Source organism: Eptatretus burgeri, chromosome 8 (assembly GCF_056783735.1).
Source record: "Eptatretus burgeri isolate ZD-2024b chromosome 8, Ebu_testis_v1, whole genome shotgun sequence".
In the NCBI taxonomy this organism is placed as follows: Eukaryota; Metazoa; Chordata; class Myxini; order Myxiniformes; family Myxinidae; genus Eptatretus; species Eptatretus burgeri.
In genome coordinates this window covers 4,884,267-4,909,979 of record NC_140968.1, presented here as the reverse complement: position 1 = coordinate 4,909,979, position 25,713 = coordinate 4,884,267, and the positions used below count along the sequence as shown (strand labels likewise).

At 50.5% G+C, this 25,713-nt stretch overlaps 2 protein-coding genes across 8 annotated transcripts in view; one reads left to right on the top strand and one right to left on the bottom strand.

Moving 5' to 3' along the window:
* The window catches only part of BSCL2 (BSCL2 lipid droplet biogenesis associated, seipin), a 37,616-nt gene extending 18,612 nt beyond the window's left edge, over positions 1 to 19,004 (bottom strand). Inside the window, exons 1-2 of one of the 5 annotated variants that reach the window (XM_085890739.1) lie at positions 18,904 to 19,004; positions 18,630 to 18,697 (exon numbers count right to left, since the gene is read on the bottom strand). In XM_085890739.1, coding sequence (XP_085746865.1) covers positions 18,630 to 18,697; positions 18,904 to 18,958 — 123 coding nt within the window. In that variant the 5' untranslated portion in view covers positions 18,959 to 19,004. Of the gene's footprint in view, positions 1 to 17,330; positions 17,495 to 18,578; positions 18,600 to 18,629; positions 18,703 to 18,821 lie in introns of those variants that run through there. The other 4 variants (XM_085890740.1, XM_085890741.1, XM_085890738.1 and 1 more) reach the window with 4 other exon arrangements.
* A 488-nt stretch (positions 19,005 to 19,492) lies between these two features.
* LOC147020975 (uncharacterized) lies at positions 19,493 to 23,210 on the top strand. Of its 3 annotated transcripts, none has more exons than XM_085890743.1 (3): positions 19,493 to 19,768; positions 20,718 to 20,874; positions 20,958 to 23,210. In XM_085890743.1, the coding sequence occupies exons 1-3, from the start codon at positions 19,639 to 19,641 to the stop codon at positions 21,634 to 21,636; spliced, it is 966 nt and encodes a 321-aa protein (XP_085746869.1). In that variant the 5' UTR covers positions 19,493 to 19,638; the 3' UTR covers positions 21,637 to 23,210. The 3 variants fall into 3 exon arrangements, with proteins under 3 accessions (XP_085746869.1, XP_085746868.1, XP_085746870.1); XM_085890742.1 differs by having other exon boundaries at positions 19,504 to 19,768; positions 20,955 to 23,210; XM_085890744.1 differs by lacking the exon at positions 19,493 to 19,768 and adding an exon at positions 19,784 to 20,443 and having other exon boundaries at positions 20,955 to 23,210.
* The last annotated feature ends 2,503 nt before the right edge of the window (positions 23,211 to 25,713 follow it).

Here is a 25,713-nt window from a genome sequence, read left to right as displayed (position 1 = left end):
TTGTGTCTTTGTCCCCATCCCGCGATTGCTTTTGTTTCTTTGAATACGTGTCTGACTGTTTCATTGCTTTGCCTGCATATGTATTGAAAAATAAATGTGCTTTGTTGAAATGTAACCCGTTAGTTGCGTCTTCTCCCTATTGAAAATGCCATCTTGCATCGCGGAATAAATAGCTGGGTTTTAAACATCCGTTAAATAGAATCGGATCCGGCGAGGTTGGGCTTTAATACCCGCTCGGTTATCACTGCAGAACGGAACGGACCGCTTAAGCGGTTCGTGTCCCAAGCCGAACTGCGTCGAGGTACGGTCTCCCGGTTAGCTATCCGCGCGGGTACTTAGGTATATCGAGATTCGGCGATTGACCCAATCCTGCGCGGGTAGAAAATTGGCGAGGCCATGGTGGGGTTGAAGACCCACCCATGACAGGGTTCTGGCGTTGCTCCGGAAGGTCACGACCGAATTATCCGTTCGGTGGGAGAGCTGCTACTATTAGTGGAAAACGGCAGTTTGCACGCCGGCGGGTGCAAATTCGTAACAATATATTATACTGTATATATATATATATATATATATATATATATATATATATATATATATATATATATATATATATATATATATATATATATATATATATATATATATATATATATTGTTGTGGTTACCAGATTCGCAAACCACCATTCAGGTCCCTTAGGTGAGGTATCTCGGTAAGTGCATGTGTAGTTAGGCCCAAACCCGTTGTCTAGTGGGAATACATGTCATTTATACGTGCTGCGACTCTTCAGGATAGGCGTTTTTCTTTTACTATCTTTATTTTGGACCAATCGCCACCATCACAACCACAACATCAACCACCGACCACAACCACCGTTCACCACAACCGCCACGACCTTTACCGTCGCAACTCGCCACCATCGCATCACCGTCATCTCGCGCCACTCATGGGCACCGATGCTGGACTCGTGTAGGGCGCACGTTGAACAGCGTGTACAAAATCACGGATTTTCTGCTTCAAAACGGATCCAAAACGACACACGCCCACTTTTGCCGTCCAATCGGTGAGCGAGGGGCGAATTGGCCCGCCCCAGGGCGATCGATATATGCAAATTTGTGGATCAAAGCCTTCACGCCCACTTTTGTCGGGCCAATGGGGAGCGAGTTGAAAGGTCAAAGGGAGGGGGTCAAAGGCGAAGTTACGGGGGATAAAAGGACGGTGTTCGGAACGAAGAAGTCGTAAAGTCGGAGCGAAAGAGTCAGCAGAACGGAGGCGAAGGAGTCGGAACGAGGGGAAGGAGTCGGAACAGAGAGTCAAGACTTCGCGGGCGGTGGAGCTGCTCGTCGTGTGCGTTGGAGTCGGAACGGAGGGGACGAGCTGTGGAGAGGCGGCGAGTCGGACGAAGGGTGCTCGCGTCGTGCAAGGAGCTGCGCGCCCGAGGGGGGCCGGCAGCGCGACCTGGCCGAGGTGGGAACGCCCGTCCCACATAATAAAGATCCTCTATACCCCGAGCATCAGCAACCCCCCTCCTGTTTCCCCCCCCGCGCTGAGATAGTGCGACCAAGGGGGCCCCGTTCCCACCCCCTGCCAGGCACTGTCCACGAGGCCCGCGGGTTGCGGGCCATCGCCGCTCCCCGTCTCATCACCAGACGGGTAGGCCCGACCAGCTCTCGGCCCCAGGCCTACCTCATTCTTGAGGGTATTTCTTTTCCTTGGTTTTGGGTATGTGTTGTCGGCGCCGTCTGTGAAGTAGAATTGTATAAGTGTTGCCGTGTGCTCGGTAGTCGGTATTAGCTCTGCACTGTGTTTTCACTTTTATGTTTGCTTTTGTGTAAATGGAATTGTGTTTTCTTTTTTTGTGTGCATTTGGTGGAATTGTATTTGTGTGCTTCCCGTGTGCCGAGAATAAACGTGCTTTATTGTTGAACTGTTCTCCCGCTCGCTCGTCTTTTTCCCCCATTGAACCCCCATCTTGCTTCACGTAAAGGGTTGGTAGTGGGCTGAATACGCCCGATACCAATCGAACCGTCGAGGTCGACGATAACACCGCTCGGTTATTCTGATAGTACGGAACGGGTCGCCATGGCCCGTGTCCGAAGTCGACCTGCGGCGAGGTGCGATCGCCCGTCTACCCTCCGCGTGGGTACTTAGGTAGTTCGAATTTGGCGAGCAACCCTATCCCACGCGGGGGCTGATTGGCTCGATCGCGGTGAGACCGAAAGGTCCACCCGTGACTGGTTCCCGGCGTTAGTCCGAGAGGGTCACGACTGGATTGTCCGTCCGGTGGGCGACGTGCCGCGATTCGAGTTACGTGGCCGTCGCACGCCGGCGGGCGCGAAGACCGCAACACTGGTGTCAGAAGTGGGATACAAATTCATCGCCTCCTCGCGGCACTGGTATTGGAGAGCGGGACAACAGGCTCTCCTGTCTCCAGCGAAATTCACGGAATCGGTCCAGGGGTGAGAGAAGCGACCCCCGATTCCCTCCAAATTACGCAGCGAGCAAATTAACCCTTCACGAGAAGCAAGATGGCGTCTCAAGGCGAGCGGGAGCCGGGGGTATTAAAAATGGATGTAGAATGTGTAGGATCCATGGTCCAGGATGGAATCCCCCGAGCAGGAAATGTTGATTGTGCAGGAACACGGACTCGCCCAACTAAACCCAGAGCCCGAAATGGGTGCGGCAGCGGCCGCAGTGTATGACACCTCCCCCCTCTCCACCAAAACCCTGCTGAAACGGCTCAGCTGAGTGCACCCGACGTGGGCCAGCTATGCGCCATGCTGGCGGCAATGACAAATGAAATAAAAAACGAAATGAAAAGCATGAACGAAAAGATGGATGCGAATACACAAAAAATGGATGAAAAGATGGAAACAAATACAAATGAAATGAAAACGACGATGGATGAGAATACACAGCAAATGAGGGAAGAGATGAAAGAGCTGCGGGTGAGACGCAGAACATGGGAATGAGCCTAAAAGGAAGCTTGGAAGAACTAAAAACGAAATGAAAAAGGAAGTCGACACGATACGAGCGGAGGTGACCGGGTTAAAAGAGAAAGTAAAAGGAGTGGGAGTCGCAATGGAAGAAAGTAAACAAGAGAGGGTAAACGAAATAAAGACGGTGGTGGGAAAAATAGACAAAGTAGGAAAAGGATTGGGAGAAGTAAAACAGGGACAAGACCAAATAAAGGAGGAAATCGGGAGGAACACGATGGCGATAGAGGAATTAAAAAGAGAACAAGGGAAAATAAAGGAGGGATTGGGAGCCGTGAAGGAGGACTGTGAGAAAAGACATCGGGAAATGACAGACAAAGTTGAAAACCTGCGAAAGGAGGTAAAAGCGGAGACACAGAAAGGATTAAAGAAGGTGGCGGAGGAATGTAGAAAGAGACATGAGGAGGTAATTAATGAAATGGAGCGGAAAGCCGGAGAAAAGACAGAGGAACTGGGGGAGCAGATAGGAAAACCGGGGCGAGACAGAAGAGCAGTTTAGGACAACGAGGGAGGAAATATCCAAGACAAATAAGATGGTGACACAGGTACAAGGGGAGGTGGAGCAAATAAGAGAAAAAGTCGGGGAACTGTCGTTAGGAACGATAGGGGAGGAAATAAATGGGGTAATAAAGGGAAAATGGAGGAAATGGAGAAGAGACTGACGGATAGGGTGGAGGCCCGGTGTGAGAAGCAGGGTGGCCTCCTTCGGGAACAGGGGAGAGGATATACTCCTCGAGGCGGATCGTGCCCAGGGGGGCCGGTGTCACAGGGCGGAGGAGGAGGCTTGCCCGATGCGGGGTGAGCATGCCAAGCTTGGGGAGGGTAGAGACCGCGGGGTCTTTTGGCCTAATGGGGGTACCGGAATGACTGTTCCAGGGGGTGTGCAGAGTGTGAGTCCAATGGCTTGGGAGAATAAGCGGGACGACGCGGGGCACGGACAGACGCAGACAAGGGTGGTGGAGCCCCCGGGCAAATGGCCTCGGACCCTGCGGGAGTGAGGCACCATTGGGACTGGGAGGTACACTCCTCCCGGAGTCCCTAGGGAACGGGAGGAGACCCTCGAAAGAACCGAGGGTGCCGCTACCCCGTACGATGGCAAGACGGACTTGAGGGCATATATGGCCCAGTTCCAGTGTGTTGCCAGAGGCAATGGCTGGAACCAGGTGCAGGGTGTGGCACAACTCACAGCGGCCCTGCGTGGCGTGGCTTTGGAAGTCCTGACCACGGTACCCAGTGAGGGGGCGACCCTGGAGGATCTCCATTCGGCCCTAAAAACCGATTTGGCATGGACCAGCAGAGCGAGCTTGTTAAAGCTCAGCTCAACGGGCGCAAACGACGTCCCCAGGAATCACTGGGAGAATTGGCACATGACATTCGCCGCTTGGTGGGGATCGCGCACACCAACATGCCGCCGGAGTACCGGAGGAGATTGCCCTGGACCATTTCCTTCGAGCAATAGGGGGGCACCGATGTCGGAGCATTGCTCACCGTATGGCGCCCGGACAACCTCCAGAAGGCGGCTGATACTGCTGCCTGCTGGGAGGCAGCCAGAACGCTCATTGGGAGGGGCTGGGCGCCATGCGGTGGCAGTCCGACAGGTGGACCCCGTGCACGACAGTGCACTGGGAGCCGGGGGCAACCCTGGGCGACCAAGCGCGAGTGGAAAGGATGGCAGGGGCATGTTCCGACCGCCGGTTCGGGAGACCTGTGGAGAGGCGGTCGGGCCCGGGAAGGGCGGGAGATGGGCCATCGGGGGGTACCCCAATTCAGAATGGAGGGGGTATAATTCGGCGTACTGGAGGCAAACACCTTACCAGAAGAGGTGTTATAATTGTGGGCGCAGGGGACCACCTGCAGCGGAGGTGCAACGCCCCGCGCAGGGAAAGGCCCCGCGAAGAGAAGAGCCACGGCCCCCTAGACCACCAACTCCGCCCCGGGTCAATAGGGATAGCCAGGCCCAACCATCCCCCCACCAGTCCCCGGGATACTAAGAAGTGCCGAACATGTAGGGCCGTGTTCGGCAGACTCAGACGGCTTAGAGCCCTCAGAACTGCGACAGGTCATCAGTTGTGGCCAAATTGGCAAAGGTAGCTTAACAATTCGGTGCAAGATTGCCGGCGTAGGGGTAGACGCCGTGGTGGACACAGGGAGCAAGCGCCACGATCATCAGCCCTGTGGTCCTTGATTCGAGTGTAGACGGTTGGGATGAGATCCACCGTCTGCAAAACCATAGTTTGCAGCTAGCTACCGGGGCAACGGCCCCTATCATAGGACGTGGTTTCGTGTCGTTTAAATTGGACATTGTGAAACCAAGATAGAGGTTTGGGTGGCAGAGGTGTACGACCCATGTCTAATAGGGTTGGATGTGCTGGACGGCCGGTGGTTGTAAGATCGACTTGGGCCGGGGGTCATGCAGTTGGGTGGTGAGGAGTTGCCGTTGGGAGGCGTGAGCACGGATGAGAGGGTGGAGCTGGAGGCTCCTGACTCCGTGGTCATTCCCCCGGGTGCCGAGGCGGTGGTCCCGGCCCGGTGGCGAGCACCCCCAACGTGGCAGGGCCCCTGCGGCCTAGCGGAACTACCGGCAGGGCCGTCAACCCCGGGCTTAGTCGTGGGCCGCACCCTGGTAAGTACCGACGGGCCAGTAGTGCCCGTACGGGTGATAAATGTTAGCACGGAACCACGCACTATCAGGAAGGGCACGAAGGTGGCAGATTGCATCCCAGTAAAAGAGGTCGCAGAGCTGAGGGACGATAACGTCGAGCCGGACCGGCCCCAGAAGGAGTCTCCAGACTCGATTAGGAACTGGCCCGGTCCCATTTGTGAGATGGTAAATCGGAGTAGTGTAGATTTGGAGGAGGGCCCAGCGGGAGGCCTTATACAAGCTGGTCGACCGACACATCGGGATCTTCTCCTTGTCACCCGAGGATATTGACGTACGGGCCTGGTGCAACATCAGATCCACACCAATGGGGCCCGGCCTGTCCGTCAGCCTGCTCGAAGGCTCCCATGGAGCAAAAGAGAGGAGGCTGATGAACAGGTTGAAAAGATGCTCAATGCAGGTGTCATCGAGCCCTCGGGAAGTCCTTGGATGTCACCAGTTGTGCTGGTTAAAAAGAAGGATGGGACCACGCGTTTCTGTGTGGACTATCGCCAGCTGAACAACGTGACACTCAAAGACTCCTATCCCCTGCCTAGAATTGACGATACCCTCGACGCCGTTGCAGGCTCTAAATGGTTCTCAACTTTGGACCTCAAGAGTGGGTATTGGCAGGTGGAGATGGATAAGACGGGGGAAGGAGAAAACGGCATTTTCCACAGGGAAGGGACTGTATCAGTTCACTGTGATGCCGTTCGGTTTGTGTAACGCCCCCGCCACCTTGAGAGACTGATGGAGCGTGTACTGGCGGCATGCCGTGGCAGTCATGCCTGGTGTATCTGGATGACGTCCTGGTACACGCTAAAACATTCACCCAGGAGATAGCCAATTTGGACCAGGTGTTTGGGCACCTCAGGCAGGCAGGGCTGAAATTGAGCCCAGAGAAATGCACTTTGTTCGCGACAGAGGTGGCCTATCTCGGACACGTGATAGGCCGCGAGGGGGTGAAGACCGACCCCGGAAAAATTACAGCGGTAGAGGAGGGCCCGTACCTACAACTGTCAAACAGGTGCGGGCTTTTGGGACTTTGCTCCTACTACCGGCGTTTCGCGGGCAAACTTTGCGGAGATAGCCAGGCCCCTTCACCGGTTGACGGAGAAGGGGTTGAGATTTAATTGGACGGAGGAGTGCCAGGAGGCCTTCCTCAAATTAAGGGGTGTTTGACATCCGCACCTGTTTTAGCATACCCCACCGATGACGGGATGTATACCCTGGACACGGATGCAAGCCAGGAAGGATTGGGAGCAGTCTTGTCTCAGACACAGGGGGCGTGGAAAGAGTGATCGCGTATTACAGTCGGGCCATGAGTAAGCCCGAACGAAATTATTGCGTAACTCGTAAGGAACTATTGGCTATGCTGTCTGCCGTGAGCCATTTCCACCCGTACTTGTACGGGAGGAAATTTTTGGTTCGAACTGACCATTCCTCCTTGCAATGGCTCTTACGGTTCAAGGAACCGGAGGGCCAAATTGCAAGGTGGTTGGAAAAAATTGCAGCAGTACGATTTCAGTGTGGTCCATAGAGCCGGTAAGGCTCATGGGAATGCCGATGCGCTCTCTCGACGCCCCTGTCTGAGGGAAAACTGCAAATATTGTACGAGACATGAGGAGAGGGACCAATTGGCAGACGCCTCCCCGAAACTCCCAGTCCGTGCGGCCCGGATGGTAGGCCCAACTTTGCCACTAACCGCAGGAGAGGAATTTGGTGGATTGGCATGGAGCACGGCCCAGCGGGAAGACCCGTGCTAGGGCCAGTGTACAAATGGGTCCAGGAAAACAGGAGGCCCAGTGGGAGGAAATCGCCCCATTCGGGGCGCGAACAAAGGCATACTGGGCTCAGTGGAGGACCCTAGAAATGAGGGACAACATCTTGTATCGCAAGTGGGTGGAGATTCCTTCTGAACAAACTTCTTGGCTGGTGATAGTCCCTGATGGGTTTAAGACCCAAATTTTGAAACAGGTGCACGGTACGAAGGCCGGCGGCCATTTGGGCAGGACCAAAACAAAATCTCGGGCCCGCCGGCGGTTCTATTGGGTTAACATGGGGCGCGATGTACAGGACTGGTGTCGAGCATGCGACGCCTGCACTGCAAAAAGGGACCGCCACAGAGGATGAGGGCCCCACTCCAACTACATCAGGTTGGGGCTCCCCTGGAGCGAGTGGCCATGGACATTTTGGGACCACTGCCCCCACTCGCCAGGGTACAAGTACGTCCTCGTAATTATGGACTATTTCACCAAATGGCCAGAAGCCTTTGCCCTTCCCAGCCAGGAAGCAGGGTTGTGGCCAAGGCCTTCGTAGAAGGATTTACATGCCGGTATGGGACTCGCAGGAGCTGCACACGGACCAGGGACGAAATTTTGAGAGTGAATTACTAAAAGAGGTGTGCAGGCTCCTGGAAATTCGAAAACACGGACAACGCCCCTGAGACCACAGTCTGTTGGCATGGTGGAGAGGTCCAACAGGACCCGGGTCCAACAGTTGGCCCTCTTCACCGCCACTAACCAGGAGGACTGGGACGAACACCTTCCGTACCTCCTGATGGCCTATCGCGCGTCCCAGCACGGGTCTACCGCATGTAGTCCGGCGCTGTTGATGTGGCGGACGGGAGCTGAGAAGCCCCGTCGATTTATTGTGCGGTCCGACGCCTGAGCGGCTTGATAGGCCCCCGGGGAGGGCTATGCCCGTCGGTTGGAGGAGGGCTTGGAGAAGGTCCACGCCTTCGCACGACACCAGCTCCAACAGGCGGGCATAAAAATGAAGCGCAGGTACGACCACCGGAGCCAGGTGAGCAAATACCACCGGGGGCAAAGATTTGCCCTTCTTTAACCCCCGGCGAAGGAAGGGCAGATGCCCGAAGCTCACTCACCTTGGCAGGGCCCGGGGGTTGTCCTGGCGCAAGTCAGTGACGTGGTCCTAAAAATTAAAATGGGACCACGAGCCCTCCCTCGGATCGTCCACGCGGACCGCCTGAGGCCTTACAAGGGCGACCTTACGCCCTCATGGATATGTCTTGCCGGAGGAGTCGGTGCTGGAACTGCCGCTCTCTCAGCGGCGCAGGGCTCTCCGGGTCGTGCGACGAGTTCACGAGCCCAGTAGGAAGGGAGGAAATTCCCCCCCTGGGAAATTGATTAATGGGATTATTTGGAGACAGAGACAGACTTATGAATGTGTAGAGGGGACGTAGCTTAGCTACGTAGTGTTAAAAGGAACGTGCTACTAGTTTAAGGGACGACGTGGGAGCACGAGTCAGTTAGGGGATGTAGTTAGAAGAATGGCAGAGTTCAGCGGTGAGTGTGTTGAAGAGTTGTTGGTAAGTGAAGTGGAAGCATGTGCTTGTTGAGTGAGTGAGGCCAGCGGGTCTGTGTGTATGGAGTGAATGGGGAATGCATGGTGCGATGAGTGATTGGGGGGAGGAGTGACTCCCGCCCAAGGGACCCCGGGGTCAGTGTAGATTGAGTTAGCTGGGTTAGTCAAATTGAAAAATGGAGGTCGTTTTGTTGTTGATGGGAATGTAGGCTCGAGACCCATTTGGAGGGGTGCAGGAGCCCTGTTGACGGGCTTGGGAGCGTGGCTGCGAAAGGTGAGTATCGCTGAGTGGGTACCCCGGGCACCAGGCTAGTCGGCCGCGGTAGGCTGCGCGGCCCATGGGGGCCGGGATAGAGTAGTGGGCACGGGTGCGCCTGCTTGGTGCGGGGGCCCGGGGCGCCATTAGCCGCGTGGGCAGTGCAGTGGGCACGGGTGACCCTCGGAAAGGGGCCCGGGAGGCCGGCCTGCCACGTGTGCGTTTCAGGGGAGGTGCCATGGGGGGCACTCCCCGGTGTTAGGGAGCTGGTAGGCTCGGAGGCAGTGTAGTGCCCGGGGTGCCATAGCGGGAGAATCGGCAGAGGGTCGTGCCTGCCAAAGGGAGCCACGTGTCCCAGCCAGGAGACCGTGTGAGGGCACGGAGAGAAAATTGGGGGGTGAGGCCCGAAATTGTGAGGACACCAACACAGGCGACGGGAATCTGGGTTGTTAGAACCAATAGTTTAAGCGAGAGGCGCTTGTTGAAAGCCCCGGGGTAGTTTAACAGTTAAATGGATAGGGTAGATTAGGAGATGTACCCCTCCGCACCATCCATCCCCTCGCTGTCGTTGTGGGCCGCTGGACCCACTTGGTGTTAAGATCGCCGAACTCTGGGGAGGCCATTCTGAGGCTTCGTTGGGCCTCGACACAGGACGCTAGCTCTCCTTATTCCCTCCGGGAAGGGAACGTAGGGGTTGGGAGTAGGCTAGGTGACAGGATAGGTTAGCCGAACAAGGACGATAAAGGGGGTTAGGGGGACGATTTATAGTGGGGAAGTAAAATAAAAAACAAAAAAAAATAAGTTGGGGCTAAATTGGGGTTTGACAAATTAAGGGAGTGGGTATGTACAGTGACAGGCAAAGGCGATAGGTTGGGAGGGAGACGGGTAGGTAGGTCCGAGCCCGCCTTCCAAGTGGCCAGCACCACCGCACTCCCTCCACCAACTTCCACTGACGGCAAAGGCTGGCCAACTTCATCGGCTGGCCGTGTTTTGCTTCAAGGCGGAGGCCGGCCAACTTCATCGGCAGCTGTTGTTTTGCTGCAGGGCCTGTGCCGGCCAGTTCATCTGCTGGCTGTTTTTCTTCAAGGCCTGTGCCGGCCAGTTCATCTGCCGGCTGTGTTTGCCTGCAGCGGCCTTCTTCTGCGGGCTGCGTTTGCCTGCTGCCTTTGCCATGCCATGCCCACTGCCCCTGTTCACCAGCCCCCGTTCAATTTTTGCTTTGCCCCCCCCTGTTCATTTCCATGTGCGCCAGGATCCGCAAGGCAACAGTTTGCAAGCTGCGAGAACTGCCCTGTTGGCAGCTACAACACGGGCCTGCAGTGGCAGCCCGTGCACCGTGTTTGCGTTCATGCTTCCATTCGTTGTGCTCATTGCGTGTGCCACTTGAGCTGGCACGGAGACTGCGTTGTGCAGCCCAAGCACCGTTGTGGTTCACTGCGTTCAGTTCAAAAGGGAAGGCCTTGGACTGCGTGTGAGCAGCCAGCCACGTTCCCTGTCACCTGCATTTTTTGAGCCAGAGACTGCATGCGGGCAGCCTGGCTCCCTGCTAACTGCTTTTCTTTTGCAGAGTTCAATGATCCTGGGCCATGGTTTAGTGTAAAATTTGTAAGTTAAGGTTAAGATGTACTGTACATATGAGTGCGCCCCCGGCATGTCTGTCTAGCGCCGGCAATTTTATTTAAGTCGTCCGTGTGAGTGAGTTTGTTTAGGTAGTTACGCAGCCCTCAGGTTATTTATTTTGGGGACACGAATACCATGAATGTCGCACTCAGGGATCCGTAGGTAAAATGTACTAGGGAAAACTACACATGATGGCACACGAAAATTTGACGACTCGGGACGAGTCTGTAAAAGGAAGGGGGTAGTGTTGTGGTTACCAGATTCGCAAACCACCATTCAGGTCCCTTAGGTGAGGTATCTCGGTAAGTGCATGTGTAGTTAGGCCCAAACCCGTTGTCTAGTGGGAATACATGTCATTTATACGTGCTGCGACTCTTCAGGATAGCGGTTTTCTTTACTATCTTTATTTTGGACCAATCGCCACCATCACAACCACAACATCAACCACCGACCACAACCACCGCTTCACCACAACCGCCACGACCTTTACCGTCGCAACTCGCCACCATCGCATCACCGTCATCTCGCGCCACTCATGGGCACCGATGCTGGACTCGTGTAGGGCGCACGTTGAACAGCGTGTACAAAATCACGGATTTTCTGCTTCAAAAACGGATCCAAAACGACACACGCCCACTTTTTTGCCGTCCAATCGGTGAGCGAGGGGCGACTTGGCCCGCCCAGGGCGATCGATATATGCAAATTTGTGGATCAAAAAGCCTTCACGCCCACTTTTTGTCGGGCCAATGGGGAGCGAGTTGAAAGGTCAAAGGGAGGGGGTCAAAGGCGAAGTTACGGGGGGGATAAAAGGACGGTGTTCGGAACGAAGAAGTCGTAAAAGTCGGAGCGAAAGAGTCAGCAGAACGGAGGCGAAGGAGTCGGAACGAGGCGAAGGAGTCGGAACAGAGAGTCAAGACTTCGCGGGCGGTGGAGCTGCTCGTCGTGTGCGTTGGAGTCGGAACGGAGGGGACGAGCTGTGGAGAGGCGGCGAGTCGGACGAAGGGTGCTCGCGTCGTGCAAGGAGCTGCGCGCCCGAGGGAGGCCGGCAGCGCGACCTGGCCGAGGTGGAGACGCTCGTCGCACATAATAAAGATCCTCTATACCCCGAGCATCAGCCACCCCCTCCTGGTTCCCCCCGCGCTGAGATAGTGCGACCAAGGGGCCCCGTTCCCACCCCCCTGCCAGGCAATGTCCACGCGGCCCCCGGGTTGCGCGGCCATCGCCGCTCCGCGTCTCATCACCAGACGGGTAGGCCCGACCAGGTCTCGGCCCCAGGCCTACCTCATTCTTGAGGGTATTTCTTTTCCTTGGTTTTGGGTATGTGTTGTCGGCGCCGTCTGTGAAGTAGAATTGTATAAGTGTTGCCGTGTGCTCGGTAGTCGGTATTAGCTCTGCACTGTGTTTTCACTTTTATGTTTGCTTTTTGTGTAAATGGAATTGTGTTTTCTTTTTTGTGTGCATTTGGTGGAATTGTATTTGTGTGCTTCCCGTGTGCCGAGAATAAATGTGCTTTATTGTTGAACTGTTCTCCCGCTTCCCCTCGTCTTTTCCCCATTGAACCCCCATCTTGCTTCACGTAAAGGGTTGGTAGTGGGCTGAATACGCCCGATAATTAATCGAACCGTCGAGGTCGACGATAACACCGCTCGGTTATTCTGATAGTACGGAACGGGTCGCTTAAGTGGCCCGTGTCCGAAGTCGACCTGCGGCGAGGTGCGATCGCCCGGTCTACCCTCCGCGTGGGTACTTAGGTAGTTCGAATTTGGCGAGCAACCCTATCCCACGCGGGGGCTGATTGGCTCGATCGCGGTGAGACCGAAAGGTCCACCCGTGACTGGTTCCCGGCGTTAGTCCGAGAGGGTCACGACTGGATTGTCCGTCCGGTGGGCGACGTGCCGCGATTCGAGTTACGTGGCCGTCGCACGCCGGCGGGCGCGAAGACCGCAACAATATATATATACATACATACATACATACATACATACATATATATGCAGTCATGCGCCACTTAACGACGGGGTTACGTTCTGAGAAACGCGTCGTTAAGTGACGTCGTCGTTGTGCGAACATCATTTTTTTTTCGTTTTCGTTTTCGAACATCGTACTTACACAAACCTAAACACCTAGGCTATATGGTTTAGCTATATGGTTTCCAGGTCAATCACTCGATGTGACCTCTTACTGGCAATATCAGCAGTGGATTTTGTACGCTTAAGGTCCATGATGAACAAAACAACACGAGATTAAATCAAGCACATGGAAAAGTGATGCAATCAAGAGACGTGGTAAACACGAGATGTACAGTAGAACAATGCTGCGTGACACGGCATGCTGTTTTACAGTAAACTTTTTTTTTATAAGTAGAAAGAGTACACTCTAAAATAACGATAAAAAGTACAGTATAGTAAATACATAAACCAATAACATCGTTGTTTATCATTATCAAGTATTATGTACTGTACAGTGTACATAATTGTATGTGCTATTTTTATACGACTGGCAGCCCTACGTCGGTTACATCCCGAGACGATAGGAATGTTTCAGCTATTTTTTATTTTCATAGCTGGCAGATCCGTCGTTGCCCGTAATGTCGTTAAGTGGTGCATGACTGTATATATATATATTGTTGTGGTTACCAAATTCGCAAACCACCATTCAGGTCCCTTAGGTGAGGTATTTCGGTAAGTACATGTGTAGTTAGGTCCAAACCCGTTGTCTAGTGGGAATACATGTCATTTATGCGTGCTGCGACTCTTCAGGATAGCCGTTTTTCTTTTACTATCTTTATTTTGGACCAACCGCCATGATTACAACCACAACCACCGCTTCACCACAACCGCCACGACCTTCACGTCACACCTCGCAACCGTAGCATCGCCACCGTTCTTGCCCCGCTGTGGGTACCGGTGTTGGACTCGTGCAGGGTGCGCGTCGAACAGCGTGTACAAAATCACGGATTTTGTGCTTCAAAAACGGATCAAAAACGACACACGCCCACTTTTTGCCGTCCAATCGGTGAGCGAGGGGCGATTTGGCCCCGCCTCCAGGACGATCGATATATGCAAATTTGTGGATCAAAAAGCCTTCACGCCCACTTTTTCTCGGGCCAATGGGGAGCGAGGTGAAAGGTCAAAGGGAGGGGGTCAAAGGCGAAGCTACGGGGGGATAAAAGGACCGTGTTCGTCAGTCAGGAGAGTCGGGGGGAGTCTAGAAGTGGAGAGTAGGGTGGAGAGTGGAGAGTCCAGAGGCGGAGAGTAGGAGAGTCGGAAGCAGAGGGTCAAGACTTCGCGGGCGGTGGAGCTGCTCGTCGTGTGCGTTGGAGTCGGAACGGAGGGGACGAGCTGTGGAAAGGCGGCGACACCAGACGAGGGGGTGCTCGCGTCGTGCAGGGAGCTGCACCCGAGGGAGGCCGACAGCGCGACCTGGCCGAGGTGGAGACGCACACCAGGGATAATAAAGATCCTCTATACCCCGAGCATCAGCAACCCCCTCCTGTTTCCCCCCGCGCTGAGATAGTGCGACCAAGGGGGCCCCTTTCCCACCCCCTGCCAGACACTGCCCGCGAGGCCCGCGGGGTTGCGGCGCCATCGCCGCTCCGCGTCTCATCACCAGACGGGTAGGCGCGACCCGGTCTCGGCCTCAGGCCCGCCTCATTCTTGAGGGTATTTCTTTTCCTTGGTTTTGGGTATGTGTTGTCGGCGCAGTCTGTGAAGTAAAATTGTATAAGTGTTGCCGTGTGCTCGGTAGTCGGTATTAGCTCTGCATTGTGTTTTCGCTTTTATATTTGCTTTTTGTGTAAATGGAATTGTGTTTTTTCTGTGTGCCTTTGGTGGAATTGAATCTGTGTGCTTCCCGTGTGCCGCGAATAAATGTGCTTTGTGTTGAACTGTTTCCCGCTTCGCTTCGTCATTTCTCCCATTGAATCCTCATCTTGCTTCACGTAAAGGGTAGGTAGTGGGCTGAATACGCCCGATAATTAATCGAACCGTCGAGGTCGACGATAACACCGCTCGGTTATTCTGATAGTACGGAACGGGTCGCTTAAGTGGCCCGTGTCCGAAGTCGACCTGCGGCGAGGTGCGATCGCCCGGTCTACCCTCCGCGTGGGTACTTAGGTAGGTCGAATTTGGCGAGCAACCCTATCCCACGCGGGGGCTGATTGGCTCGATCGCGGTGAGACCGAAAGGTCCACCCGTGACTGGTTCCCGGCGTTAGTCCGAGAGGGTCACGACTGGATTGTCCGTCCGGTGGGCGACGTGCCGCGATTCGAGTTACGTGGCCGTCAGCACGCCGGCGGGCGCGAAGACCGCAACAATATATATATATATATATATATATATATATATATATATATATATATATATATATATATATATATATATATATATACACACACACAAGTCTGAAGATGACGATGGTTCACGAGAAGTATTTGACGATGTAGATTGTTTCAGAAGTCAAGATGAGACAATGTGATAATGTTTGACCAAGTTATAAAAATGATCAACATGATGTGGTACGAGTGACGGGTTATTAGCTGCAAAATGTCGAAAACCCGGTTTCGTTCAACAACTTGAAAAAAATTGACCTTTGCATCACCTTTAAAGGTCACAAAACAATGTTGTGGACATTAAAATAAGGAAACAGGATACGTGCTATAGCTTATTGGAGTTAGTTCATCGAAGAAGGTCGAAAACCCGGATCGATTCCCACAACTTTGAAAATTTGACCTTTGCGAATTTTAAAGGTCAAAGGTCAAGGATTATGACCTTTGGTGCAAAACTTCCTCTGGAACATTCCAGGAACAATCTAACCTCATATAGGCTTTATGGCATTTCGCACTCCTCGGATTATCCATACTTTGATGAAATCAGCGTAAAAACAAACTTGAAGGGGGCGCCATGGGCAAGGAGTTCGAGATAGAGCAAAATGGTTTCAAGACTTTAGGTGGGGAATGACCTCAAGATTATGCATAAAAAATATTGTCATCCTAGCTCTCAAAGTTTGGGCGGTCATATGATTTTTATGTCAAAATTCGAAATTTTCTAAGTTCGCGACCTTGTGACTAAAATGAAGAAGGAAAAAATAAATAAATAAATAAATAAATAAAAATCGGGCTCCGTGGGGCTATGCAGGTGCCATTGGGCTAACCAAACACTGAAACCCCTGCCAGATTTGACAACCCCCTCGGAGAATATGGATTTTTGTCAAAATCGCAATTTTATAAGTTCGTGACCTTGTGACGAAAATGGAAAAAAATAAAAAATAAAAAATAAAAAAACAAGTTCCGTGGGGCTATGCAGGTGCCATTGGGCTCACCAAATACCGAAACCCCTGCCAGATTCGACAACCCCCTCGGAGAATATGCATTTTTGTCAAAATCGCAATTTTCTAAGTTCGTGACCTTGTGACAAAAATGAACAAAAAAAAAAAAAAAAAAAAATTGAGCTATGCAGGTGCCATTGGGCTAACCAAATACCGAAAACCCCTGCCAGATTCGACAAACCCCCTTGGAGAAGATGCAAATTGAATTCGGCTTCCCCCTAAAGACACAATTCGCAATTTTCTAAGTTCGTGACATTGTGGCCTTGACCTTGGGATGAAAATGAAAAATCGAGCTCTGTGGGGCTATGCAGGTGCCATTGGGTTAACCAAATACCAAAACCCCTGCCAGATTCGACAAACCCCTTGGAGAAGAAATTTATGTCAAAATCGCAATTTTCTAAGTTCGTGACCTTGTGACCTTGACCTTGGGACGAAAATGAAAAATCGAGCTCCGTGGGGCTATGCAGGTGCCATTGGGCTAACCAAATTCCGAAAACCCCTGCCAGATTCGACAAACCCCCTTGGAGAAGATGCAAATTGAATTCGGCTACCCCCTAAAAACACAATTCGCAATTTTCTAAGTTCGTGACCTTGTGGCCTTGACTTTGGGATGAAAATGAAAAAAAATCGAGCTCTGTGGGGCTATGTAGGTGCCATTGGGCTAACCAAATACCAAAACCCCTGCCAAATTCGACAAACCCCTCGGAGAAGAATTTTTTTTTATGTCAAAATCGCAATTTTCTAAGTTCGTGACAAAAATGAAAAAAAATCGAGCTCCATGGGGCTATGCAGGTGCCATTGGGCGAACCAAATACCAAAACCCCTGCCAGATTCGACAAAACTCCTCAGAGAAGATGCAAATTGAAATCGGCTACCGCCTAAAAATACGTTTTTGGGGCGTGGCTCCGCCCATAATGGGCGGACCACGCCCATTTTCAGGAAAACACAATTAGATCATGATATAAACGTCCCACCAAAATTTCATCAGGATCGGATCAAAAGCCACGGAGCTATGCTCGGGACAGACAGAAAGACAGACAGACAGACAGACAGACAGACAGAACAATAACGAATATAGTGGTCACTTATATTTTTCGTGAACCAATAAAACCTCGTAGGTGTAATTCGTAACGTCTTACAATTCTGCTTACGGTATCCAAGTTTACTTACAACGTTTATTCTGTTTGGATTTGGCCCAATGAAAAGTAGACTTTTCTCAAAGTGTTCACCATGCAGAACAACAACAAGGTATTCTGGTAGCAGACGTTTCAAACACACTCGTCATCTTCATTTGTAGTATTCCACTAGAAACACCTGATCCCACAGGGAGTGGTCTGGGGGATAGTGAAGAGGGGGATAGTGAGTATGGGGGGGGAGGGGTAGTGAGTACAGGGAGTAGGGGTAGTGAGTATGGGGGAGATGGAAGTAAAGAAGGCAGGGGGTTGTGAGGAGGGGTCGTGATGGGCAGAGTGAGGGGAGGGGGAAGTGAGAATGGGGGAGGTGTAGTGAGAATGGGGGAGGGGGGATAATGAGAACGGGTAGCAGGGAGTACGGAGGCAGTGAGTACCAGGGGGAGGTGGAAGTGAAGAAGGGGGTAGTGAAAACGGGGAGTGGGGTAGTAGGGAGTATGGAGGTCGTGAGTACTGGGGGTGTAAGTGAAAAAAGGGTAGTGGGGGGGAGTAGTGAGAATGGGGAGGGGTAGTGTGTATGGGAGGAGGAGAGAGTGAGTATGGGGAGTAGGGAGTATGGGGGTGGTGAAGTGAAGAATGAGGGGTAGCAAAGAAGGGGGAGGATGTAGCAAGGGAGAGAGTAGCGAGGAAAGGGGGTGACGGTGAGGAAAGGGGGTGACGGTGAGGAAAGGGGGTGACGGTGAGGAAAGGGGGTGACGGTGAGGAAAGGGGGTGACGGTGAGGAAAGGGGGTGACGGTGAGGAAAGGGGGTGACAGTGGAGCAAATATAATTTTGTGCCGTCACTACTAATCACCCCCTCTCTCCAGCAGGGGTCAGTAAATGTTTTCACTCTTCAACTTGTACAGGCGAAAACGCCGACTCGGGTTGTTTTGGGGATAGGAAGGAGGAGTGGTGGTGGTGGTGGTGGTGCAAAGGAAGAGGTGCACGAAGGATTATGTAAACAAGGATGGGGAAAAAAAAAATAATAATAATAAATAAATAATAAGAAAGTGGAGGAGTTAGAACGTGGTTGGAACTACTAAACAAACACTACAAACACTTCAGTATTCTCACAAAAAAACATCATTCCCCTTCCAAACGCGACGAACGTTCATTACGATCATTTACACACCGTGTTGGAGCAAATGCATTTAAAAACGTACAGTGCACATCGTTCACACGTACTTTGTGTGGACAAATCGGAACATTGATCATTTAACATGAAGTCTCAGCGATAATAAAGATTACCCGGACAATTAAAATTCTCTCGAAGTCAAATCTGACTGGATTCCATCCCACCTGCAGCCACAGCAGTAAAGGGCCCAGCTCGAGCCCCGTGACGTCGGTGACCATGATGTTGCTCAACACTGAGAGAGCGAGAGAGAGAGACCGTGGATCTCGTCAGATTCCAATCAAATATGAAGTCTATATCAATGTGCACACACGTAATCATGAAACAATGGCGCGAACATTACTTATTCGTCATCTTACGAGAATAAAAGCAAAAAGCTGTGGAGACTCCCCTCACGTTAAAGCTTAATTTCAACTAAAAGAGGAAAAAAAATTCCCAAACCATCTGGTGTCGCTGTGCCTTCCGAGTTACCGAGCGCCGTCACGTGTTGCATCATCCGCGGGGTTCAACGAATCCCCGTGTCGTGATTTGCTGAAATCGTTGTGACGTCATCAACTTGCCCCGCTTGGTCAGAGCTGCTTTTTCTCTCAGATTTTGCGTTTTTTCATTCATTCCAAAGCGCCTCTCTCCCTCAGAACGTTAGAACCATTAAACAATTTATTTTAAACCGCATAAGCCACAAGGAGCACGTTAATCCGCGTGTGGTAGTTTCCTGGTTTGAGTTGTTCCACCTTTAATTTTTTATTTTTTTTTTAATATCACCGCTCCAACCTCAACGGGCTCCGTGGGAACACATCTACAAAAGACGTACTGAACCGTCGGATTTAATTCACCGTTCCTGTGCCAAGTCAGATTTGTCCTCAGAAAGTTTTTGTATGAAAGAAGGTCTGTTATGTACGTCTTGATTAAGTCTAATGTTGTTAAGTAATTTTATTAAGACGAAGGTTCTCGAAGGACGCAGGCATTCTCATTCTGTGAGACAGAGCCCTCAGATGATGCAGTTGCCGCGCGATTTGAAGGGCGGGACAAGACGAGCCAGAGACGCGGCGCGGCGCGGGCGGCGCGGAGTGATATCGCACCGCCTGGCGGAGGAATACTTGCTGCTTCGCCGTGTCCCGCCTGGCGAGAACGGTCCAGGTGCCGCCGGTGCCTCTTGGACGTCGCCGTGAGAATGCCATGGACGAGCTACTGATTGAGGAAGTCTCAAAGCATCCGTCCCTCTTCGACCCCAGAAACAAGTACTACAACGACTCCACTCGCAGAAAGAACGTTTGGAAAACAGTTTCCAAAGCCGTGGATCTCTCGGGTTAAGTTTTTTTTCATGGAATCATCACACGGCTCGAACGAGCCACGTGCTCCGTACAATAAGCAGGGTCTTGCACCGCCATGTATCGAAAATGATTACATTCGAGATTATGGTAAACGGTGAACGTTGATGGTCTTGGGGGGTGTACCCACTTGTATCTGACTTCGGCGCCATTTTGTTCTACCATTGGGTCTTCAGAACGCTGCAGGATGATGACGATGGGTGTTCTCTTGCATGTGGTTCTGTTAGCCGCTCTATCAACGTTCTGTGGTTGCAGCTGCACAGTTGGCTGATGAGCTCTCAATGCTACTACAAAAAATCGTTTCGACTACCCACCTGGTTCGCATCTCTGATGAACCCCTTCCCTGGGTGTAGTATCGGTGTTTCTGGAGGGCTCGTGTTGGCTTAGCGGTTAGAGGTGACTGCCTTGGGATCTTAGGGTCCAGGATTCAAGCCCCTGCCACCGTTGAATTAACACCAGGTGGAGTGACAGCCTGCCATCCGAGGTTGGCGAAACTAATACCAGTGTGATAGTAAAAGGGGCACTGCCACACTCTCAGCCAATGATGCTACCCACAGCCTTGTACTGCACACGAAGGAGGAGGAGGAGGTGTTTTGCGTGCGGCGGAACATCGGAGAACACCCAGTATCCCTTGGTGCTGTCAGTTGCGAGACGTATAATTGTAAAATTGTCACAAACATGAAAATCACTGAAGATTGATGTCAGTTGAGATTGTTGGCTACACTGGTGGTGTTCGTGAAGGTTAATTGCAGATGTCAGACCCCGCAGTCAGAATCGGCTTCATGGCTGCTTTATCGAGTTTGCTGATATTAGGAACATCAGAAGATCTCTTTTTTCACCAAACTCTTTGGATTGTGACATTCGAACAAAGTACTGTGCTGTTGTTGCATTAAAAAAAATTTTGTGCGTGCGTGTTTCCTCCTGCAGCTGGAATCTGCCAAAAGAGGTGGAAAAACATCCGTGATGCATTCCTCAAGTCTCGGAGGCTGTTACAAAGTCAAGGCCAAAGGAATGCCAAGCAACTAAAGCCCTACCGACTGGCAGAGCAACTGGCATTCTTGCTACCGACAATTGAGCGCCGACAGTAAGTTCCCGGACTTGTTGCGAGCTGTGACATTTTGCCTTTGAGAAACATTTAACTCACGTTTCCTCTTTGTCATTCAGCAGGTGGTCAGATTTGGATTCCAAGTGCAATGAAGCGGACATAGACGAGGGGGATTCGACGGAACATGACGACGGTGGGGACGCCGACGAAGATGCAATGGAAAGCAGCGCATCCCCAGACGATACGTCTCCTGTGCCAGAAAATGCAACGAGACATTTATCAACTTCCCTATGCGCACATACTGTGCTGGAAGACTGCACCGTAAGCAAGCATCGAAGGCTGTGCAGGCCTCGTCACAGCAACGTGGATAGCATCTTGGAATTGCTTGCGGAGCGGAGCCGGGAAAGGGACGAGGAGGGGGAAAGCAGGCGACAGGAGCTCGAGCGTGCGTTCGATGAGTACCAAAGGCGGATGAGATCTCAGAAGAAAGAAGACGCCGATGATGATATGGACCAGTTCTTTTTAGCGTTGTCACGCATTGCCAAGCGTTTCACGCCGTATTGGCAAGCACAGGTACGGATGCAGCTGCACCAGGTGGTGCTCAACGTCGAGATGCAGCAGCTTGCATCAACGTCCCAAAATCCATCTGTTGTCAACCCTTCTTTGACGGGACCTCTTCCCACACAGAGCAGGGACTCTGATGGTGTGACTACCAATGGGTCGGTGCAAGTTCTCGAGTTAGGCCATGTCCAGCTACTCCAACTGGAGTTGCCACAGTGCAAGTTGAGTGTATTTCGATGAAGATGAGTTTGTTGAAATGGAACAAGGCAAAAAGTGATTTTCATTTTTGCAGCTCAAATTATTCTTTCACACGTGCGACTTGGTAGTGATACTTCAACAATCTTCTACTGTCTCAAAAAATACCATCCAGTGAACTGTACCCATGGCAACAGTCATGCCAAGTGTCCAATCATTTATACAAAGGTGGTGATGTGATGTTAGGTCTGGGTGATTTTTTTTTAATTTTTTTATTTAAATCTGCAGCAAAATAACAGGATCTGTGACTGTTGCCATGGGTACAGTTCACTGGATGGTACTTTTTGAGATAGTAGAAGATTGTTAAAGTATATTTTAGGTATTAGACAAACCTTTGAACTTTTTGGCATAATGATAGGACAGGGAAAGAGAGATTTGAGGGGTAGGGGGGGAGGAAAAGGGAATAATGTAGGGAGAAGGATGGGGGGGGGGGGTTGGAAGATGGTAAAAGGATGAGGGGGTGATGGGATGAGGGAGGGGAGAAAGAGATCTGAAGAATTCCTTTTGCTTCTCTACCACAGTACACTGATACTCACAGCATACTTACACCACTAAAATGACCGAGAAACTGATCTAACGACCTTCTACATCATCAGCTGAGCTGTGATCCATCACCGAGGTTTCGACCCTTCAACCTCTCCAAACAGTGGGCCCACAACAGAAGTCGTTTGCAAAGGTCACTTAATCAGGCAATACAGATCAACTTTATAACTGTTCCATGCAAGATCGTCAGTTGTCCTGCAATTTCGAGGTTATTTTACATTATCAGTCACGTTTTCAAGTAGATAGAATGCCGCAGTAAATTCCCCAATAATTGAGGACGGGTCACATGGGAGATGCCGCGGCACAATTAGCCATCGAATCTAGAGAGGACTACACTTTAACACGAGACTTTTGAGGCAGATAAGTATCAAAACAACCATGTACCTCCTCACAGCACACTTGTATCTTTAGCTATATCCATTGTACTATGTTAGTCTGAAACTGATTAACTGACCGAGTGACTGATTTCATAACTGTCTGGATCATCAGCTGAGCATAGTTCATCATGAGGGACAGACAGACAGAGACCCCAAAAAATGAACTAAGGAAGTGTTCAACATGGAATTTTAAAGCTCGATTGTGTTATTGGATACGTTTCTACCTTAACGGCATCAAGACACAAACAAGCCTTGAATGCAATGCTTTGAACTTGGCCCATCGGCTGTTTTATTCCACAATGCCGACGGGATGTACTTTTCACAAATCCCTGATTTTTTTTTTTTTTTTTTTTCAGGATTCAACACCATTGACGTTGCATTGTATTAACCAATCAATAGAAATAACCACTTTGTCATGAATTATTTCACAATTCCAATCATGGTGTGCCAGTTGTTCATGCATCATTTAACTTTTAATTTTGATGCACAATCAAGTCTGTTTTCAATATTTTGTTAAAATTCCATCTCTTGAATCAAATCCTGTGGATTTGTCTTCAGACTGGAGAGGACTACAAACTACAAAGAAACAATTTATTTGTACTGTGTGGAATTCAATAAACTTGTGCCAATCCTCATCAACATGGCTGCAGGCCTTAACTCATGGCATGTGGAGATTCTTTTTACCTGGATTGATGATCCCTTCTGGTTGAAGTTTCTCCCATTTGATTTCCTTTCAGATTTAAGGCTCTTGGAAGAGCTTGTACATATAGTGTATCACATGTAGCACTAAGGAAATGAAAACAATTAACATCCAACAATTATATTCACTTCGGAAAGACATTTTGTTCGGTGCTGCCTTTTCGTTGGTAGTATGTTTATGCTCTTCCCAAGTCGGGCACTGATGGCACCAATTCAAGTTAAGGTCTTCAGTGAGCCAGCTGGGTTGTTAACAATTAAATAGCAACATTGCAATGCTGATTGTGCCAGACAATCCACTTGTCCTGAAAAGTTGTTTCCAGAGTTTGGTTCTAAATCGATTTACTTGCTTCAGCTGAATTTGAACTCGTAACCTCTCGCTTTGCTTGTCCAGTGTCCTCAGTACAAGGTCACCATGGTCCCCACGAAGAGATGAGTATATGGGATTGTATGTTGGATCCAAGTATCAGATTCCCATTTCCCAGGGTGGTCAATTTGCCCTCGTCTTGTACCCCAGCCTCTTCCCAACTAGCAGGTTTGCTTTTTCTTTGTTTAACAGTAATCTAAGATTCATGGAAGGGCATGTACACAAATCACATGCAGGACTAACACATTAGTAGATGCCTAAAATACATCAATACATCACAACTTAGTTATCAAGTCGTGTTTGACTTCTGGTGACGTTCATGATTTTTTTTATATTATTTTGTATACAGCCAGTGGCTGCTGGTTATATGGCTGTGCTGCTGATGCAGTGCCCCCTGTTTCCAATAAGCTGGTATTCATTTTGCCAACCTCAGAAGGATGACAGGCTGTGTCAACCCACCTAGTGTTATTTAACAGCACAACAGGAGCTCAAACTCAAGACCCTAAGATCTTAAGCCAGTTACCTGAACGGTTAAGCCAACACCAGGCTTGATACATTCATCAGATTTCTCCAAATATCCCAATTCCACACTGCTTCCCAAAGCTTGACAGATACCATGGTTGCAGACTTTACCCCCATCCATCCATCACACACAAGGTCTGCCTATTCCTCTTCTTCCCTCAAACATACCCATCACGGTTGATTTCTCCAGACTTTCTTGTTCTGCACATATGATGCGTCCAAAGTATGACACTTCATGGTGTTCATGGTGGTGTAGTTTCTTCAAGCACTGATTTATATGTTCTTCTTGCAGTTCTTGGAATCCTAACATTCATCTCCAACATCACATTTTGAAACAGCCAATGTTCTGTTATTTATTTTTCACTGTATATGACTCGCATCCATACATTACAACTGGAAATACTAAAGTATTCATCACCTTTAAAAATATATATATACGCAGTCAAGGCTCGTGGAAGGGATCAGGATGTAAAAGGAACAGCAGAAGGGGGGAAAATAAACAGACACGGACAAACAAGGGATGAGGGGTAGGGGAGAATGCAAGAGGTGCACGAGATGGATACAGAAGAAAAAATTGGGAGCGGTTGGAGGGGTTAACGAGGGTGGAAAAGATCGTGGTTTTGCATTTGGGACAAGCTGAGATGGTTATAAACAGCTGTCTTGAATACCTGGGGAGAAGAATCAGGTTGAAGAGAATGTGGAAGTTGGTTCCGCAGGCAGGAAAAAAAAGACGGGAGAGCAGTGCTCCATCAAACTGCGGATGAAGACCTTGTTGGTGGATAGGAGTTCAGGTGTGCCAATGAAGTACTTTGTATGATGGAGGATGCCCAATTGGCTACTGGCTTTGGAGGCCAAAGATTGCCTCTATTCTCCTAGTCAACGTGTGGCTCTGAACGGAATCTTTTTGTCCTCTCTCCCTGCCAAGGCTGGTGTGCTCCAAGGCAGTGTTCTCAGCCACATCCTGTTCCTAATCTTCCTCAATGATCTCACAGACTCTCTGGAAAATATTCTTTATCTCTTTGCTGATGACTCCCCTCTCTGCCATGACTTCTGACAGAAAGGCAGCAACCTCTTCCTTCCCTCTGAGACAAAGTTAAAAGATGGCACAAAGTTCCACGAGGAATGACCCAATATCAAATTTTGAGTTAACAAAAAATCTTCTGTTTTGACCCCTGTGATGCGAAGTCCTCACCTCCTGAAGCATGGACCGGGATCAAACGTAAAAGGTCGTTACATAGTTCATGTGATCCCTCAATGTTGATTAGACATATTTTCATTAAAAGAAAAGTTTTAACAAGCACCCGGAATTGCATTTCTTGGTATTTTAGATTTTGTTCCTACCCCAGGGCCGTAAGGCCTAACGTGGTACTGGTCTCGCACCTTTTTGCCACGTGATCATAACTACCAAGTTTGGTGAAGTCCTGCACAACCGTGTAGGAGGAGATAGCGTGACGGACAGACAGATGGAGCCGATTACAATGTGCCACCGTTTTTTTTTTAAGCCTGGGGATAATAAATCAGGACTGAAATGATTAGAACATATTGAAAGGATCTTGA